Here is a 21,839-nt window from a genome sequence, read left to right as displayed (position 1 = left end):
TCCCCCATCTGCCCTTGCTGAACCAATGTCCCAATTTTCACACACCTATCTGGCCCTAAGCTTTGCTTTTTGCAGCACACTTGAAACTCTGGAAACGGGCCACAACGGGCCTGGACCTTGCTTTCCAGAAGGGATTTGTACAGGTAAAAGTATCCCGATGTGGAGAGGTGAAGACCATCCTCCTCAAAAAACGAAATGTTGGGCCTCTTCAGTCGCGTGTGACTCCAAAAGCGTACACCCTCTTCATGCATTAAAGCGTCTCTGACAATTGTATTAGTTTTCTTGACGGCTTCCATAACCTTGTCATTCCTCCCGGGAGATAGTCCCGGAAGGATTTCTCCAACGATGACATGACTCTCTTGGCCAGGTGAAGGAGGACCTGAGTCAGGTCTTCAGGTGCCAGAGTTTTCCTCTTGGAGCTCTTTCGCCGTGTTGGCAGGAGATCATTCACCCCCAAGTGAATATAGACAATGTCAGCTTAAGTTCTTCATATGATGTCGAAGTGTTGACCCTCTGACACCATACAAGGTAACTTTTGCCGCGTGAAGACAGAATAGAGGATGCATATGTCGTCTAAATACACCTGTGGCTCGCAAATGGTCGTCCCGCCCGCAACTGCCTGATGTGAGAGTCTCCTAAGGTGAGAATGCTCGGTCCATCTTGCTTTCCATACATGGTTAGAGTGATGGATAATCTACGGAGGACACTTGCCTTTTATATATTCAGCACACTTGGCTCCAAACGGCATTGGCTCGTGACCGGGGAACCGAGGTTATGACTACTGTTCTTCCTGTGCCCCTCAAATATGTGGTGTCAAAAAAGTCCAAAAAGCTTGCTATTTCAATGTCTTTATCGCTTTCTAGTACCACAGTCCGTGTCCCTGTGTATTTATAAGTCTTTTTGTTTTATATCACTCTAAACCTTACAATAACAACTTCAAAAACATCAGAAAATAGACACAGACGAGACACAGATATCCTACTCGACCTCTGACCTTGACCTTGAACGGACTAAACACCGACACATCCTGTGATTTTCTTTCCTCCACCATCTTCCCTTTTCAGGTAATTTTTTTGTGACTTGAAATATGTCATACATGCACCTAGAATTGAGAATGGGTTTTGGTCAGTAGGGAAAAGTAGTGGATATGTTCTCTTTAACCCGGCCATTGGCATCCCACTCTGTGCTTTTCTATCTGGAAACAGTTCCTTTTGTCTATGCCCAACTTGTCCTGTTTTCCATTTTCCAGTCTTGATTGATCTTTTAACCATTCAAAGTGTTTCTGTATTTGTCATATGAAATGAGATTTTTTGGCATACCAAATGAAACGGTAAACATACCTTTATAGAAGTCTCGTCCTCAGACTTATTACGCTTGGGAGCAAAGTTGGCCAGCCCCCACTTGTTACTGTTGCGTTTTTCCTCAAGCATAGTTTAGTCCACCATTTTCACCGTCAACTTTTCTTTTACTTGTTGGTGCTGCCTCGTGTCTCTTGCGTTGGTTTTTGAAATAATCTCTAATTCTTTTTTTTTCCACAAAATCTATAAATAATAGGCAAAGTTGCTGGAATTCAAACCAGTATACGTGCAAGGAAACAAGACATTAAAGATATACTCGAGTCAAAAAAAGGGTGCCAAAACTTAGAAAATGAATTTTCCTCCAGTAAATTGCAATTGTAGATATTGTAGTATTACGGCTTTCATTCTGGGTTTTTGTATTAGATAACACTGTAATAGAAGTGTGTGTTTTATTTATACTGTAATAATACTACTTGGTGTCAAGGTATACAGTCTAGCACTTTCTGTCCAAGTATATTTTAAATCGTTTGACGGCAGTAGCGTCAACCCAAAGTTTGTGCAAGCACATTATGTTGCATGACATGGCAATGTAACGTACAAACTAATGTTTAATACTGTAATTTATCTTCTATTAGACGATTTTTACTACTTTTGTTTAACAAAATCTGATAACTTGTCTACTAAGGCGTCAGTTTTAATATTTTCAAGTGTTTTTAGCCTGTCATTCAATATTGTATTTTATAACATTTAGTGGTTTAAGTGTACTATTTTTTTATGAGAAATAAACGTGAATAAGAAAACTGAACGTTGTTTGAAGTCTGTGAATATACAGGTACTTAATGAAAACTTGGTTTAGTAATGCATACCCCGAGTTTCAGAGCATTGCAATTGCTCTCTCCCCAGGTTATTGATAACGGCAGTCGTGTGCTGAACATGGAAGGCCATCGGGTGTTCTGTGAAACCCCGGGTACCAGTCGTTGCACAAAAAGGTGGACATTTGAGTTTTGTCAGTGACGCACACACCGGGTTTAGTTTCCACAACTATTTTATGTAACTTTTTAATTACCTTTAACATTTTTTCGTATTGCTAGGTACTATGATATAGAGAAGAAAATGACAGAGAAAGCCAGAATTACGAAAAAAAATTGCAAAAAATTTATACGTAATTTGATGTGACTGAAATTTCACTTTTCCTAAGAAGGCCCGCACCACTGTGCAAACTTTATGCCAACCGCGTTTCCATGGCATGGGTTAAGTTATATGGAAAATTGTATGCACTGTGATTGTCACCCCCACCCCCCTTTTTTCTACGGCGAAACAGCGGGTCCCGTCCCAATTCTCTTGATAAAAAAAGATGCATTGAGAAAAATACGGGAAAATATAGGAGTATTTCAGTTAAGAATAAGTCTGCAGTAAACCATTAGAAGGGAAGTGCTATTGGCTGCATTTACGAAAAGTGTGGCAGTAGCGGATTCAGGGGGAGGGGGGTCCTGACCCCCCCCCCCCTTCGATTTCTGAAAAAATCACACCAATGGTCCTCTCTTGAAATTAGAATTTAGACTAGCTGAATCTTAGTTCTAAACCGTACCTAAGGCACTGTTCGCCCTCTAAAATACCATATTTTTAGGGGCCATTCAGCGGGCCCCGACCCCTACACCAAAAGGGGGAGGGAAGGGTCGGCTTCGCATCCGCGGACCCCCTCTTCAAATAATCCTGGACACGTCCCTGGTGCAGTATCTCATCTGAGTGAAGTACAACCGATTTACTGGGAAATTTAAGGGTGCATTCCCAGAGATTTAGATCGATCCAGAGATTAAGATTTAGATCGACCTAACTCCCTGGGGGTTCACGCTAAACTGCAGTCAGCCGAGCGCGCACCATAGTAAATTACCCCCTTACAGCTTTTAGTAGGCGGGACAGACGCTTAAGCCGGCTAAGCTGACAGTAATCTAGTGAGACTCCCCACAGGAATAGATCGATCTAAAATCTATGGGAATGGGGTCTAAGGCTGAGCGAATAAATTTCAGACCCAAATTCTGACGAAAGTTACCCTGTGAAATCAGTCCCCAGTCTATCATCTGTCATATCTGCCTTGTCTCCACCAGCGTGGGAATCGATCAGCCGGACGACTGATTACGAAGCCAAGATAGCAGCAGCGGGGCTATTTCAATATATTTAGGAGTGTTCACGTAAAACGCGACAAAACCAGTCCACGTCCATTCTAAATGACGAGAATGCAGACGGACGGTACCAGTACAGCGGTGGTCCATCTGTTTTGCTCAGCAGTACTAACAACAAATCTCTCATCATTTAAACAGACCACTGCTGCACTGGTGTATTTTAGATATATATGGAGTTGATGCAACTGGTAAATATTCGTATGTGAACACACCATATGTAAAATAAAACAGATATGTAGACGTGTGTTTGAACTGTTTTGGCAACGTCCAACAACACGCTCGTCTCGTCCGATAAGGGTGATATTCGTGACTGCATTAGACTACAAGGCCACCGCTTAAGGAAGTTCAATTTGAGGAAATGGACCCTGTCTTTAAAACAGATGGTCAGTGTTTTTTCAAAATAATGATTCATTTTGAGGAAATGGGGACCCGGTCTTTAAAACAGGTGATCAGTGTTATTTCATCATAATGATAACTCAACAAAGTATATTGATTAATAAATGAGTAAATAATGAATGGAGACATATTATACGTCTCTTCTAAAAACATATAACGTACCAATTGTTTTTATACACTAAAATAAAGAGAACTGCAGTCAAATCAGGCTGCTTTTTCCCTAACCACCCTTTCCATGCGAACAATGCATATCATCCGAGAAAACATGAAAAAGACTGACGGCAGCTTAACGCCGAACGAGACTTGAATAAAATAAGAGTGAGAATTAATCCGCGCGAAATGGAGATGGGCCTTCAGACGATTAGGGAGAAATATATGCGCTGGGGTCATTACTTTTCAAACAGTTAAAACTGACGAATGTTGAACTCGTTCCGTTTTAAAAAAGGCATTATACAGAAGTTAAAAAAAGAACATCTAGAAATTATCAGTGGATGAATTGTTTAGCTTTATTCGGCGCTGCACTGCAGTAGCTTGTCTGACATCACCTCTGACCCCATTCTCCTACAAATCCCGCTAAAACTCGCATCATTTTGCGTCAATCGCGAGACTTTGGCGTATCTCGGTTGATGCCCATGCTCAATATAAAAACCCTCTCCGCTACTGGGGACCTCCATTGTAAGCCCCAAGTCTGTTTGTCACGACGCTAAGGGCACACGTTACATCAATGTTACCAATACAGATAGTCAGGATGGCGTTGAACCGGTACACCGCCTTGGTTGTGGCGATATGTAAGTGTCATTTTTATTAATAATTTGATTAGACAAGAAAGTTTGCCAACCTAACGCGCTGTTAACGGGAAGATCTATTGTTCAACATATCTGATGTAATAGTATAGGGTGCCACAAAACGATAAAAAACGATCTTAAAAATGCCTTGCATGCGCACAGTTGTAGGAATTCTCTACTTGGTGAAAGTATAGTCTCGATTTGGGGGACAAATTTTGTCTATAATGGTAACCTTTGCTAAGTGCCACTAAAATATCGCAGAGACTGGCGTATTACTGGTAGCTGAAAATCAATGGAAATTTTACAATTTTACACAGTGCGAATTTCACGAACTTCCAATATTTAGTATAGAAAAAAAAACTGCAGTGACAAAGTTAGTAACTACAACCAATTAGAGACTACTTCATTGAGAGAAGTAATAGCTATTGAGCACAATAGCAAATAGATGCTTTTATTAGTTTAGCTATAACATTGGCCGGCTCTTTTAGAGCAAAGCCGATGGCGTCTGGAGGCAGAAAGATTCGTACCTGGCGCATATATTTTTTCAGCCTGGGTAGATAATGGGAATTATAATAAAAAATTAAAAATAATAATAAAATATTATAATAAAAAACACATTGAATTGTAATGTTTAAGCGTTGTTTACTTTCACTTGGATCATTGTGAATATATTTGATATGCACCCAGTGGGCAAAATATTATCAAATAAATTGATCTCCATAGGGTGCTCAGTCGAAGTTTACGCAGACCCGTGCAAAAGTTACATGACTCTGCAAGACCCTGAACGGAGTACCAATTACCATCCGGGGCCTTTGGACCCCTTACTCTGTGACCGGACATTGAAAACAGGATGGTACCGGATGATTGATGCAAACGGAACCCCACTGCGCATGCCTGAGAAGTGCCCGGATCATTTTAGTTGCGGCACCCATGTTCCAGTGTGGTTCAAAGGTCAGGTGTATTTTAAGAAAGTGATAATGCGATTTGAGCCAACATCTTAAAATAAAATCAACTGATTTTTTTTTCATTATTATGTTTTTGAACATATCGACAAAAAAAATCCTCGGGTTGTACGACATGCTGATAAGAAATATGATAGGGCATCGGTCTTGGACAGCAGAAAATAAGATAACATTGTTTTCTTCTATTATTTCATTTTTAAGAGCTTCGACAGTGTCCAAATTTTGATGGATATTTTACGTAGTAATTTTAGGCGAATAAATCATAATTATTATCATAAACGATTATAAGAAGATAAGGAAATTTAAATATGTAAAAAATTGTCTTTTTTTCATCAATTCAGGGCGGCACCCGACCGTTGCCGATGGAGTAGTATCAGCCGAGGCGTGCGGTAATGTTCCTGTGCCAGACCAAAACCAGAAATGCTGTCTCTTCAAGATACCAATAGCTGTGAAGAACTGTGGCTCGTTCTACGTTTACAATCTAACATCAACTGCTTCTTGTTCTGTAGCGTACTGCACAGGTGATTGTTTTAATATTGTTTTTTACATGCTACGTTTATTTAGGATATCTCCTCTCTCTCTCTCTCTCTCTCTCTCTCTCTCTCTCTCATCGTACCAACTGGATCGAGGCAACTCTCGCTAAAGTGCATTTAGTGTACTCAGCTTAATTGCCCGAAACGCCTTCTTGAGTAGCTAGTTAATTATTAATTATCCCCTAGCAACTCGAGGAGGCGTGTCAGGCATTTAAGCCGATTACAGTGATTGCACTTAGGCAGAATCTCCCGCTGAGTTGGATCGATCCAACTAGTACGATGGGTTTATCTGAACGCTCTCATAGACCACCACTGACTTTTCACTAGATATTCAGTGATGTGTGTGTCCCTTGCGGCCCTGAAGGGGGTAAAACACCACCTAATGAAGATATGCCACTTGATAATCGCTTCACAGGTCATTATCCTTAAAGTTTGCTGTATAGACAACCATGATACCCATGGTTTATCGGAGGATGAAACTGATATGCGAGCACGGCGAACTTATCTTTCATGACGTTCAGTGGTTGTATGTAGTTCATGTTGTACAGTACACTCGACCAAAAAAGTTCGGAAACATCGTTATTTTGAATAATTTGAAAACAACCACATGAACTAAAGTAAATAATTTAACCAAATATTGATGGATAATGCACCAACCGTTCGTTACTTTTTAATATACTCTGAAGATTTCCCACAACATTACACAGTTTTTTTAATTATCGAAAAACAATTTCACGTTTCTAAACTTTGTGGTCGAGTGTATATAACCCGGTTTCCAGTTGAGAGTAATCGGCTTTTTTTAGAAAGACAGAAAGGCCATTAAAGCTGCATTCAGAACAGTGGACTCACTAGTCCGCGGGTCAAATATGGCCGACCAACTTAAATACTTCCCCATGGAGAATCTATTCAGTGTCTATTAGCAGATAAGCGGCAAGAATTTTAGTGGGTCGCCATATTTGATCCGCGGACTAGTTAGTCCACTGTTCGAAATGCAGCCTAAGAAGGATGTCTCTTTATAATAAACTCAACACAATTCCGAATCTGTAGTGAATCCTGTTGAATATTTTAACCTTTCCCTTTTAGATGACAGTCAAGGTTGTCCAGTGGGTATGTACTCCCCTACAGGAAAGCCACCTTGTCAACGTACGTATATTGCTCTGTATTTGAACACATCATTTATGCCCTGTCGCTTTATTTATGCCCTGCTCTAGTTTTTACGCCCTGACCCCCAATTTTGCCCTGCTTAATTAATCGTTTAAGAACTATGAAATTTACTATGAAATTTTTACTTTAAAATTTAGTTTAAGCCAGTATTGAATCTTTTTACACAGTTTATGGACATCTAAGAATGATGTGTAATTGTATACACATGAATATATATATCGAGAATATGTCTTCGTTTTTTTTATTTATAAAAACAATTGTTCCACTATTATCCGTTTCTTATTTCGACAGCTGCCTATCCCTCTCTTAAAACTGCTCCCACGCTCAGCGGCCCGGAGATCGTGAAGAATGCCCAGGGAGTGGAGGAATTCCGCTTTGGATGCAACATACCTTACACAACCACTGACAAAAATGTAGGATTCGAGATTGAGTGGTGCGTATTACGTGCGCGTGTCACGTGAACATAGAATAGACTATTTGACGTCACAAGAGAATGTGACTTTTGAAGTTAGACTCAGTGCTGGCATTATTTTGTCTTTTGCCCTATGCTTAGTTTGTGCCTTAAAGTTATATAAACAAATGTCATTGCTTCATATGGTTTCGTTAACTATATCTGGTTTAAATATATAACTATATATATATATATATATATATATATATATATATATATATATAACTATACTGGTTTAAAATTTAACAAAAACGCCGTTGGGTCTAAATAAATCCTCAGGTTATTTGACCACAAGCCGTCTCCCGTGTCCCCTATGTCCAGACCCCAGCAGGTGACCGGAACCACTCGTGTCCACTACATGAAAGACATCCACATGTTACCCGCCTCACATCATTTGAACAAGGTGGTAAGTGTCCCCGATGTCGCGTTTTTTTGTTGAATACTTCATAGTGAAAACTTCTATGGATTATATATATATTGGTTCTCATTGTAGTTATTAACCACCCTTACAACACATATATGTATGAACAGGTTCATTGTCGAAACAAATAGATAAACCAAAAAAACTACTTACGTCCTACAAACACGCGCATAAAATAAAACAAACAATGAAATAATCATTTGTAAATACGTTAGACTGCCTTATGTTGCATTACAGGTGAGCTGCCGAGTGAAGGCGTACTTCCTGAATGCTCCAAACCGTAAGAGTCCTGCCATAGAGAGTAACCACTACTTTGCTGGCATAAAGGTAAGATATGGGTGTGATGTCACACACACACACACACACAGAGAGAGAGAGAGAGAGTGAGAGATGATCGTGGTCGAAACTCTTGGATGCGTCACTGTTCGACTCCATATTCTAACAGTTGCTACCTTTTTAAATGTGACCACTGCTGGAAATGCAGGTATAATAGTACACATTTGTTGTTTTTTAGGTAATACATGTATATTTACGGCAAGCAAACGAGCTAATCTTACATATGGAATGGTTTGGGTGTAAGTGCGAATTTGGAGGGAGCGGGGATCAACCTTCCCTCGTAAAACCTTCGTTTGCTTTAGAAATAATGAAGCCGTTTTTTTATACCCTTACCACTTTTACCTGATGACCATGGGTTAAAGATCCACACAGTTCGGGCTCCTCAGTTACATCTAAGACGTATCTTAAAGTGGTTAATCACACGCGTCAAGAGGATTTCTTTATTCCGAATAGCTGGACATGAGTGACATCTATTGTTGAGAATGAAAAGCTTATACAGAAGTATCAATGTATTTATTACTTGAAATGTTCTGTTGCAGACGGACCCGTCGAAGGTTCAGGTGAACGAAAGGAGTAAAGAAGTGGAAGTCAAACTGATCTCAACGATTCCCATTCTTTGTAAAACCCCGAATGCCCACCCCGACAAGTGCCTCGTTGACTTCAATCTGGATTTAGGGAAAGGTACTGATTCTGTTGCATCTTTGAAATACACACATTTAGGTGCACATACAAGCATGCACTCGCAAACATACACACACAGACATCTCCTTTGTCGTATGATATATTTCCTGTATTTAAAATATAATATATACCGATACCAAATGTTAATGGCCATTCATAACCCAAACCATAACGGCGCCCTCCTCGTTTTCAGCTAGCGAAATAGTCACTGAGAAATGCGCTCTTTTGTATTTTGAATATAACGTATACCGGTACCAAATGCTAATAACCGTCTATAACCCAAAACATAACGATCCCCTCCTTATACACAGCTAACGAAGTGGTCGCCGAGGAATGCTCTCTTCAATTGAAGCGATCCCACTGGGATCCCAAAGCCAAGCAGGCCGCGGTGTCAACCAAACTACTGGCAGTCAGGGACTTTGTCACCGACGGCACCAAGCAGGTGTCTGCCGTATTCCAGAAACTCTCCGCCTTCCAGACCCCCCTGTTTCACCAGTACCAGCCACCCAGTATCCAGGTGAGGGGCGTGGCTTCTGTTTCTTTTCTTGACGTCACCAATCAAACTGAACGGGAAATTACGTAAGTGATGTCACATTTTAAAAAGTAGGACAGGGAAGCGCCCAAAACCGTGCAACAAACATCACTAGACAGCTAGTTATATGAACCATAGGGACCCTCGCATTGCCTTAGAACTTTGAATCCAATTCTACGCTGTCAGGTCTTCTGTTTCAGGTCGACAGTTACAGTTGTTTTTCCTTGTAAACTGAGAATATATCCCACGTAACAAAACCTAGTTTGTTGACTTGTCGAGGTATGAACTGAAGTTTTTGCCTCTCTCTTACCGCTCAGATCACAAGCATCAACACGGACACTGACAGCTGCAAGTGCACTGGAGACCCTCACTGCACTGCCTTCGATAGAAAAAAGTAAGCTCGCTGAAAATAAGATTTTGCATAAAAGTAACGTTCGTGAAATGTTTTACCTGACATTTGTTAATTAAATTATTCAAAATGCTTAGTATGCATTTAATTAGACAATGCGAAGTTTATGATTCTGACTGTACAATTATAGATACTGAACATGCTATTATTAAATTACCGGTGTGACAGAAAGGTAGTCCATGGAATAGAAGTCCGGGGTCTCATATGATCAGTTCAGGTTACGGTAAGTCGGAGTATTGAGTTAGTGTGTTGAACGAATGTCACCTGTACACAGTAATCAAAGGCGGACTACGGTTCCTAGCGGACTATCTTTCCTGTCACACAGCGTTCTTGCTTTGGACTTCCGTTGGACGCGCTGGGCTCCGTAACTCGAAAGCATCGCGTATTGCGAATCACCTTTTAAATCGAGGCCCATATGGGGCGGGTAAATCTCGAGTTATGGAATCGAGACGCTTGCGCTCAGTCATCATATATTCGAACAGTTTTACAAGCATCTATCCATTTCAGATACTTCCATTTTTACGAGGCTGGCGAGTATGTTATGGCCAAAAGTAATGTGAGGCCCTTTGAGGTATGTTTATTGTTTTTTTTTATTCAGTTCTTACTGATAATGATAATATCTGTTATTAATATTTTATTATTTTCTACGTTGCTTTTAACCATAATGTCTTTCAATATCTTTATATGCCTTGCTGCTACTTGAGTTCATCGAGAAATATGAGTTACAATAATATAATATAATAGTAATGGTTACTTGAGTGCCGTATTGCATGAAGCACCGCATACCACTACGTTCAGAAAATTAAAAAAAAAATGCGTGCACATTGTTAGTTATTTACGGTAATTCCGCCAGGGTGTTCTGCTAGTATCTGTAAACCGGGTTTAAATCAAGTCGATGCGTGGTATTTTGGGTAATATGTTCTTTTGCCTCCCCCTCGTTCCCCGATTCTCTCTCTTCTTATTCGCACTTTGTCTCTCTTTTCAAATTATTAATACACATCAGTTTAAGCAGGCTTCAGCTATTGTGTAAGAGGCAAATGTCATTCCTGCTGTAATAATTTTGATTCAGACTAATTACTTCAAGACTCATCGTATCAATATCATTATATCAGTAACAGCGATATTCCTTTTATTAAGGTTCACATACGAACGTGGTACTGTAACGGCCGTGCAAGCTGTATCTGCGGCTTGTCAGCAAGGGAGGGCAATGACGTCATAGTGGTTGACGCCTGCCACAGTAACGTTAATCACATGCGTGTGAAGCATTATGTTAAGTCCCCGTACCAGCTGGCTAATGGGACTCTGATAAAGCGTGACAGCAGTGGAAAACTGATCGAGGTGCTAACTTAGCTATCTAATATTTTAATCGATGTCCTTTTTGCCAACCTTGGTGTATTACTTTTGCACAAGAACGGGTGTTTAAAGAGATAAAGACTTCCGCATATCTAATAAGCAGTGAATCAATGAAAAAGTACCAGTAAATAAATGACTTAATATAATTATCAAATAAAAACCACCTTTTATCATATGTATATTAGTGTTGCTAAAGTTGACAATCGATTTATTCGCCAAACCAGATATTCTTTCCGTCGGGGACTGCTATCAAGGTTGATGTGAAATCCAAATATCTGGACGCCACAATGACGGTACCCAGCGACGACTATGCTCACACCAGCGGTTTATGCGGCATTTTTAACAAATACTCCGGCGACGATTTCACCTCTCCTAACGGACTGACGTACTCACAGTACATCTCGGTGCCAAGACAGTTCACGGAAAGCTGGAGGTTCGATTATCTCCATTAAGAATATTTTAATCGACCAAAGCAATAAAACAACAGCATAAACGGTTTTATTTTCTTTTTATTTGTTATATAATTATTTGCTGCCATTAAGTCTCCGGTCCATCTTTCTCTTTCATTGAGCATATTCAGAACAGATAATCCGCGAACCAAATATGACCTACCGAACCTAAAAGCAACGCCGTTTCATGCCGTGATGGTCTTCTCGTCTCCACAGGTGCCATTAAACAGATTAAATCTCAGCTCCAAGAATTGGTTTAGTCAGTAAGGGAACTGGTTTAGTCAGTAAGAGAATTGGTTTAGTCAGCAAGAGAATTGGTTTAGTCAGTAAGAGAACTGGTTTAGTCAGTAAGAGGATTGGTTTAGTCAGTAAGAGAATTGATTTAGTCAGTAAGAGAACTGGTTTAGTCAGTAAGAGGATTGGTTTAGTCAGTAAGATAATTGGTTTAGTCAGTAAGAGAATTGATTTAGTCAGTAAGAGCATTGATTTAGTCAGTAAGAGAACTGGTTTAGTCAATAAGAGCATTGATTTAGTCAGTAAGTCCGCGGATCATCTGTTCTGAATGTGCATACATATACGTGTTTTATATTGACATGAATATGTTGCAAAACGTCAATATTTTGCTTGCTTCCAAGTTTCTTTTTCAATAATATGTGCACTGCAATGGAAATATGAAAATGATGAAGCCGGGTCTCCTCGTTTCTGAAACTCACTCAACTGGGCTCATTCATAAGTGTATCTCATTCTTCAGGGTTCCACGAGGGCAGAGCCTGTTCGACCGACTGCCTCCCAAAGACCCTGAACCTCCCAAGAAGCCTATGTACTGTCAGTGTAATAGACAGGAGAATAAAATTGACTGTCGCCCTGAGAACAGACAGAACAATCCCATCAGACGTGTAAGTTGCTATTATACTTTTCTTGTCAAATGCGATGCTAAATATCCATTTATGTTGTATTCATGCAAATGTTTCCACATCTTCACTTTGCTATCAGTATGCGCAATGGAATGTTCCTCTGACAATGGGACATTTTAAGAAAACTTCCTAACTTATTGCAGCTTTCCTCTACAGTCGACTACAAAAGCTTAATGTACAAAGTTTCGCATGTGATATCCCGTAAGTAGATGTTGAATGTGATATTCCGTAAGTAGATGTTGAATGTGATATTCCGTAAGTGAATGTTGAGTGTGATCTCCCGAAGTAGATGTTGAATGTGATATTCCGTAAAGATGTTGAATGTGATATCCCGTAAGCAGATGTTTAATGTAATCTCCCGAAGTAGAGGTTGGATGTGATATCCCGTAAGTAGATGTTGGATATGATATCCCGTAAGTATACATGTTGAATGTGAAATCCCATAAGGAGATGTTGGATGTGATATCCCGTAAGTAGATGTTGGATGTGATATCCCGTAAATAGATGTTGAATGTGATATCCCGTAAGTAGATGTTGCAACTCACGGCAGCAATGGCAGACTGCATACCAGCCACATGTAATGAAAGCAGATGTACGCCCATCATTGCAATGTTTGCTTACAGTGTTTGCAAGCAGTAATTTCAGTTCCCATGTTTTATCAACATAACCCACGATTACCTCATTACCATGATGATAAATCATTGGTTTACTTATACACATACAGGCTAGCAGGACTATCGACATCACCAGTTTTTTGAACCGAGGATCGCGCTTGCGCAGAACCACCACGTTTGTAGACACAGACACTGACGGCGACCTCCAGTACAACTTCGACTACGGAGACCCAAGTGAGTGTCGATATTCAGAAAACGATTGGCAGGAAATTTATGTTCTTTGACATTGTGAACGAATGAATGCTTTGTACAGACGCATTTGCATTCTATTTTGCATGTTTACTTTGAATGGATTTCGTCAAGTATGTGTGGTTTAATAATAATAATAATAATAATAATCGTAAAACTTGATAAAATGAACAGAAAACGATAAAAGACATGCATTTCTCATTTTCTCTTGATTTCCTTAAGGCCTCTTGTCCGACCGATCGGAGAAAATTTTTGACATAAGAGTATAAAAATAATGTGATCATTTTGCTTAGAATCATAAAAGGGTGAAATGCAATTTTATAAAAAACAAAACAAATGTTTAAATGTATTCTCTATTTGCTCTAGATTCCCCAACGCTCACCGCTACGTGGCCCACAAAGAGCGGTCTCACAGAAGCTGTCGCGCTGAAGATGTGTACAGACGCTGCTAAGTCGTCTAGCGCGTACACCCAATGCCTAGCCACAGGGAAAATAGACGTCAACGAAATCGTAGGAGGATGCGTGGACGACATGAAGGTAGTCATATTCATTAAAGTTTATCTTATTAACACGTATTATCATGCCGAACTTTAGTCAAGGTTTCGGTTTATTCACGAGGCCTGGATTATCACACTAGGTGTCACTGCGAACACTAGCTAGAAAACTGAAAGATTAATATGATAATATTACCAGTATATCAATAATTTGAAAATAACGTCAGATTCATATGCGTAAAAGTATTTTCTCGATATACTAAAATAAGATGAGATAAAGATTTATCTAGCAATAGATATATAAAATATACAATACCAGTAGTAGATTGCCATATAAAAGCTTCATTGTGTTTACCTTCTAAAAGGAGTAAGAATAAAATTGGTCTGAGACATTTAATTAAAAAGTGATGCAGCTGAAGGATTTAAAATATAGAAGCCTTGTGTTGCTAGAGTGCTGTACACTTGGGAGTCATATACATATGCAGGTTACCGGCACGTTCGAAACGGTCAAACTGATATATTTTTCAGATATCTGATGGAGACACGGAGTTTCTGTCCTCTGTTGTCACTGCCTTCGAAAACACGTGCCAGGAAAAGGTGCTCAAGGACCCAAATTCTTATACCAAAAACGCCACAGACGGTAGCGTTTCGTTTAGTTTGATTATATTTCTATCGCATTTTAATATTCTTGGTAATGTCTCTCGCTTTTATCAGCACTTTTCCTTTATTTATTGATCGTATATGCCTTTACAATATTTTACATTATCGAAACGAACATAGTGAAAACCAGTGTAAGCCGCATGGCAAAAAGGCATCACGTATGGATATGCCATCACAAGGTCTTCAGATAAAATACCTCATCTAAGCAGTTTTGAATATCGATTTCATTTTTTTAATACATGTATTTAGTACATGTATATTATTGTCACGAAAAAATAAGCGATGGGTATTTGCAAACCGAGAACAATAATAAAAGCAACATTGCACGTGTATTTCATGTCAGAACTTTCCTGTAACGCCATGTTGCAAAGCACTATGTACATTTGACTCATTCAACGTGCACACTGCTATGTATACTAGCAGATATAAACACGTAAAAACAGCTTATCTCACGTATACCCTGCTATTCCAGGAACACTGATAATGCCCGCCTTTGTGACTGCTGATTTGTGCACCACGCCTTGTCAGCACGGCAGGTGCTCTAACGGCGCATGCGTGTGCAACAATAACTGGGTCGGTGAGGACTGTTCTGTTGACGCGACCAAACCACCACAAGCATTAGGTTTAACCAGGTAAAATATTAACCTGCTGGATTTCTTTTTAAAGTCCTCAAATATAAATTAACAGGGCAATGTCATTAGCAATGGGTGATTGGAAGAGTGTCGATTTCAATTTGTGTACCATTGATATTCTGGAAGCGTTTGTAGTAAACTGTCGTTTGCAAAGCTAGATTTCGCTTGCTGCTCTCACACTTGTCCAGAAATTTCACGTGACTAAATGTAAAACAATGAGGCGGCGTTGTAACCCCATGGCCAGAATGCGTTGTGTTGCTACGGTATAATTATAGAAGACTTATTTCTCTGACTTTGGGAATTATTGCATCATTATCTCTATCCCCAGACCTGAAGCATGTGATATAAGGAAGCGCCCTTGTCGCCTGACGTTCCTGGATATAGAAAACATTGCTGATACGTCCAAGTTAAAATGTCGCCTTAAAGATCTCACGGTATTTTAAAGTTTCATTTTTTTCTTTGCTTACTTTATATTTGTTCATTGTACGTGTGTTAATACTTTTGATAACCGAAAACAAGTGTCTTAGAAACACACGCAGATGACATTGTACAGCAGAAATATTTTCAAATAACTAGAATTAACTGTTCAGAGACTTAATTCTGATAAGCATGTGATCTTACATTTTCAAATCAGATCAAAATAAGTCTGCGTCTAGATTGAATTTAATGAAACTTAAACCACTAGAGGTTTATTGGCAAAATTACGTATCGCAGATTGTGAACGGAAAAGTGAACACTATCGGAGGAAACGTAGCGTACTCCAAGGCAGACTTCCAGAACTATGCCGAGGTCTCCTGTGAGATCCCAGAGTCACCAGCACATAAAGGTATATTTTAAAAACAATCAGGACCAAAAGGTAGAGATTTTAAACATTTTAGAAAAACATCGGCTTTTGTCGTTGCGAACGATACAGTGGTTGCATGAATATTAACTCCAACGTGACTAATCAGTTGGCATATCTTAGATGGCAAAATTTTCAATCCATTTCTGCACTTATATTATCACCACCTTTTGCAATATAATACAATAATACAATTGGCGCATTACCATTCTGTAATTGTTATTTGCACCAGTACGTAAATGAACATATACCTGTATCTCTCTATATGACAATGAAGGTGAACTGTCTCTAGCTTACTCACTTCTCCATTTCCCTATTTCCAGGCACAGTGGCTAGCCACGCCTACCATGTGTCAGTCACGTTTGACAACAATCGCTGGAGCAATGACGTCATGTTTGTAATCTACGACTCCCTATGCCAGAATTGTACGGAGAAGGGAGTGTGCACGATCAATGTAATACACAGTTACATCCCATTCAATTACACAGTTATATTCAATGGAGGATATCCGTGCCTCTTTTATTTTAACTGACAATTGAATTCAATGTCATGCTTAAATTAATGTACCGGGAAAAGAGCTGTATGTATTTTCATCAATTACATTTCCTAGTTAAAGAACTCAAATTTAATGAAAGCTATCATACATGGACTAAATATGACCCCATTCAGAATGGATGATCCGAGTGTTTACTGACCCGCCGACTTAATATGACCGACCACAGTTCAAAAGCGATGCCGCTGATTCCTGATGGTCTCCCCGCCTCCACACGGATTATAATTACTCGGGTCATCCAGTCTGAATGGGGCCTATGTTGGGCCTATTATGCGTGATGTAAATGTGCCTTCGCGGGGGAGTAGTTTGTTCCCCGAATATCTTAGCAATGGTCATTGCAGGGACGCATTTCACTTATATCTCTTATTCATCGTAAATGAAGCATTAACCACTCAGATATAATTTAACATTTTAGGCAAACTCTTGTCACATCAACGGTAAATGTTACAGTGCTGGAGACCATGACCCGACTGACACAAACAATGTGTGCCTTCCGGCCATCAGCGCCACCAAGTGGACACAAGGTAAGGTAGTGGGCAGTTTGTGGGAGTCCCAAGGGTAAATGACATTCTCTCATTTATTTTGACCCTCGCATACCGTTTATTCTGTTTAACTGTAGGGGCCTATTCACCTACATACATTAACGTGGGGTTTGTGAATGATTTTTGTTACCTTGGTAACAGAAGATTGACATTTGTCACGCGGCTGCTGTCGTGAATTAAAGGACAATGTTCATGTAAAAATCCATTTCTCGAATTTTGAAGATACAGCACTCAATCTATACACTAGAGGTATGTTTTAATCGATCCCCGCCATTTAAAAATTATAAAAACAATCTATTAGTAGAAAAAAAAGCGTTTTAGTAAACCTCACCTCAATATGCAAAAATGAAGCAACAGATCTGGGTCACGTGGTACTGTGACGACAATCACGATAAAGGTCTATGAGACTCAACTGAGCTGCAGGTGCATACAGACGGAGAAGTTAAGGAAAGTTGTGTTGAACGGAGTTGAGGAATTTTCGTTATGCCTCGGTGTGTTGCCGTGGGATTCACCAAAATTGCAGCTCTCGTTGACAATCTTTCTTTGTCTGTGACGGTCTTCCGTGACTTATTACTAACTTCGGTGACAATAGTTGCGATGCTCTAGATCATGGTCACCTCAGGTGGTTTAGATCATATCAAGAGCTGGTAGTCTTTCAGATTAACTGTCATCAGTTGGCAAACTTACTGATTGCTGATGCATTTTAAATGCATTGTAGTTGACCAAAAGCTCGTTTACAACAAACCTGTTAATTATGCACCGCTGCAATTCCCAAGCCAGGTAATAACAGGTATGAAACTCGTCTTGGTGGGCTTTCATATTTTTCAGTATATCTCATTTATTTCATGGGGTTATTTTATTGGTATTTGTAAATGACGTTAAATATCAATACTTAAACAATGAAGTTCAAACACGGTCGCGAACATTAATAAAAGAAATTGCTCTCAGGGTATCTTGAAGCTTCCGTGGAAGAAAACGTGTTGAGGAAAACCGGGAAAAAGAGCGTTATATTAAAGAAAAAATGGGAACTGCTATAATAAAATGGTTCGTTATCCTAATTCGTTTATGCTTTGAGGATTTGTTTCTGAAGATTATTTCATCTGAAATATTAAATAATTTAAAAGATTGATTATTTTATAACTTGAAACGCAAATTCTGCGTCAGTACGCAATTTTTTTTTTTTTTTGCAAATTTGTAAGCTTATAACAACGTGCTATAAAGATCTACTCAAGAAAAAAATTTGCTTGGGTAAAATTGAGTACGGAATGAACTGGAGACACTTGGCTTGTCATTAAGTTTACACGAAAATATGTCAGGTAACTTTATACTGTCTTTGAAAGAGTAAAGATTGAAAGATAATTTTAGACAAACTTTGACGGGGGAAATACCTACAAAGAGTAATGGGCTATTTCGCCAACATCTTGTTGAAAATTTTACACTGCAATTCTATTCAAATAAGCTAAGGAACTAATTGCCAAATTAATACTCTCATCACATAACAGGGGGGTAACCAGACCTGCAAAAATTGTACGCACATATTTAAAAAGATTACAAGCACATACAGCAAAATGTAGACTTACGCAAAACATGAAGGACAGCGTTATCACAGCAAATGTACCTCATATAGTAGCTTAATTTCCATTAATAATAAAATCATCATTTAAGTCAAAAATATTCTTGCGATTTAATAACTATTTTAATTTACCCAGAACGGTATATTTATTTTAAAGGCGGTTAACTGAAATATAGTTTTATGATTTGTTTGTGAAAATTGCTCATGTCACCCTGTTAGTTTGGAGGTCTAAGCTGGATCAAGTCCGTGTTAAAATTCCTATGAAGTTGTGCAGGAAAAGTTCTTCCTTTCTTTCTATAGCTCCTCGATAAACCTGGTGTTCAGATTTTATCTAGTACCCCCAGGTCTACGGGAGCTGCGCTTTGTAACTAACGCACAGGTAGATTTTTACCTGAGATAACTGGAGTAAAGCTTAGATAGAGAGTGCGTTCGATACAAGCAAGACAAATTGAATGCCATTTAACCCTCTAATTAAGAGGTAAAGGAAGTTCCAGGTAGATGGATGATTAAGATAGGACTTGTAAAGGTAACGGGCATTGTTTACCTCAGTTTAATAAAAGTATGCAAGACGGAGTATCAGCGGTTTAATAAAATAAATTGAATTTCACAAATAACATGGACCTCATATGGAATAATCAACATTTCCCTTAACTCATTCAAATGCAGTGTTTTATACAACTTGGGATAACCATAATGAAATGCTTGTTAAAGAAATGACTAGACGGGAAATGGTTTTACAAAGCTTCACGAGGATTTAGACCCCTCGGGTAAGAGATTTGAATGAGTATAAACTTTTATCAGAAGCCAGAGAAGTCATCTTACAGGTAGACAATGCAGCTCAGTTTGACAGCTAAGCACGCTCTGTTCTCCAGTGGCTCGATTGTCGTCATTGGACCACGTGACCACGTAGCTCATTAACTCCCAGGCCGAGCAAATAGGACGTTTTTTAAAGCCAAAAATTTACAAAATGAGCTTTTAATTTGTGTATTTGGATAAAGATATCGTTAGTTGGGCATGTTTTCTGAAGAATATGTTCCGTTCAGGCCATTCTGACGGCATGAAGCAAACCCTTTAAAGATGGAATAGAACGCATAGGTCAAACTGAAAAATAATTAATGATAAACATGCATTTATTTTTCCTTTATCCACTGTATATTTTTAGCTAAACACAGACCACTCTCACATAGGTATTAACCATCGATGGTTGATCAGTTTCAGTACCCACCCAGCCACCCCCGAAAACTACGAATTTCACCACCACTCCCCGGCCTATCATCACCACCGCCCCCAAGGCCACGCCCTTCCCCCTCCACTGGGCCAAGTACGGGGGTGAAAATAAGATGAGATGGGACATCTGGACGAAGTGAGTACCGCGGGCACATAGGAGTATATAAAGTGTAATATGGTACTGCTGGTACCACACGGATTAAACACATACTGACAGAACCTGCTTCACTTCACTTTGGAGCAAGGACATTTGTTCGACTTACTCAAAAGTTGGAGTTAGCACTATGTTCATATAAGTTATAGTCAAGATCAAAGGAGGAAAATATGTTCCAAAAGATGTACAAGATATTTGTAATTTTGCTTATTAGTTAGTTATAAACACGTATGGTATGTACGGACTGAGGAAGGGTAGGCGATTGAAAAAAAAAAAGCTGCAGATAATTGGGATTTAAGTCTCTCTCAAGATGACTAATAGAATATTAACACTCCGTGATTTTTCTCTTCATTAAAAAAGGGCTGAGACGGGCTGCAGTTGCTACTTTGACCAAAGTAAGAGAGACTGCGCGTGCTGTGAGCTGGGAGGATGCCAGTGTCCCACGAGTTCCAAGTATCACTGTGTTAAATGTGGGGAAGAATTCACCTGTGGAACAGGTATGAGACCTTCACAGGAAGCGTTTATTTATTTATTCATTATTTATTTTCCTACATGTACTTACTTAGTTACTTATGCATCTATATTATTTAATTTCTTAAGTTATGTCTGTTGCACTTTGCAGGCACTTTAAATTTGTTATGTATTGCAGGACCGCTGAAGAAAATGATGATGGAGTATTAGAGTATTCGTAATCTCAATTTTGCCTAAATAGCAATAATAATTTTCAATATGGATAGGCCTACAAATCATATTATCATAACTGTATCACGTGCCATAATATTAAATCGGGGAAGGGGGTCAAATTAAATGACAAGTCAGAGCATTTGATTTCGTATTGGAAGGATAAGTTGTAAGTAATCATAAGACTTATTTTATACCCCATGCAGTTAAACCCTCTACCGACTACGGCATAGACGGTTGGACCGCCACATTCACCGGCTGCCCCTGCGTCTGGGACACCAAACGCGCTGACTGCGCCTGCTGCCAGAACCTAGGCTGCCCCTGCGGTAAGACACACCGCAACCAATGCACACAGTGTGGACATCCAGCTGCCTGCGGAACGAAGCCGGAGATATTCGGTCCTCCTCTCAACGACGCGATTATCGGTTGATAATGAACGATAGATGGCAGCAGAGGTCGGGTGCATGCAACCTCTGTGCTCCTGTGCGCATTCGTAACATTATTATTTTTTTTTTGCTCTGTTGTTTTATTTAGTAATGAGTTGTGAAAGTAATATTACTGATGAAATTGCACAAAGGAAACAACTTTACTTTGAGTATAAGTCAGCGTCTATAAATTCTAAATTTAGATTCTTCTCTGCCTTGAACTTGTTTCTCAATGATAGAGTTTTAAGGAGAAATGCTTTATTTTCTAAATGACAGAAAGTCCATAACTTTGGAAATAAAGGCAGTTTCATTAACAGTAGAGTTTTTGTGA

The 21,839-nt window shown here is 39.3% G+C and overlaps 1 protein-coding gene across 2 annotated transcripts; it reads left to right on the top strand.

Annotated features, from left to right (window-relative positions):
- Window positions 1-4,498: 4,498 nt before the first annotated feature.
- Window positions 4,499-21,822, top strand: LOC106157919 (von Willebrand factor D and EGF domain-containing protein). Of its 2 annotated transcripts, XM_086997073.1 has the most exons (25): window positions 4,505-4,662; window positions 5,383-5,610; window positions 5,963-6,142; window positions 7,238-7,297; window positions 7,610-7,751; window positions 8,049-8,175; window positions 8,428-8,517; window positions 9,066-9,207; window positions 9,519-9,724; window positions 10,057-10,133; window positions 10,656-10,719; window positions 11,286-11,486; window positions 11,726-11,934; window positions 12,702-12,846; window positions 13,589-13,712; window positions 14,094-14,263; window positions 14,749-14,860; window positions 15,353-15,512; window positions 15,841-15,946; window positions 16,227-16,338; window positions 16,677-16,807; window positions 17,322-17,430; window positions 20,234-20,384; window positions 20,763-20,899; window positions 21,290-21,822. In XM_086997073.1, exons 1-25 carry the CDS (start codon window positions 4,599-4,601, stop codon window positions 21,511-21,513), a joined length of 3,471 nt encoding a protein of 1,156 aa, XP_086853199.1. In that variant the 5' UTR covers window positions 4,505-4,598; the 3' UTR covers window positions 21,514-21,822. The 2 variants fall into 2 exon arrangements, with proteins under 2 accessions (XP_086853200.1, XP_086853199.1); XM_086997074.1 differs by lacking the exons at window positions 20,763-20,899; window positions 21,290-21,822 and having other exon boundaries at window positions 4,499-4,662; window positions 20,184-20,349.
- The last annotated feature ends 17 nt before the right edge of the window (window positions 21,823-21,839 follow it).

Source organism: Lingula anatina, chromosome 10 (genome assembly GCF_051362555.1).
Source record: "Lingula anatina isolate TDL-2025a chromosome 10, LinAna3.0, whole genome shotgun sequence".
Taxonomy (NCBI): Eukaryota; Metazoa; Brachiopoda; class Lingulata; order Lingulida; family Lingulidae; genus Lingula; species Lingula anatina.
The sequence above is the reverse complement of the archived record's forward strand: the minus strand, read 5'-3'. Positions and strand labels throughout refer to the sequence as shown.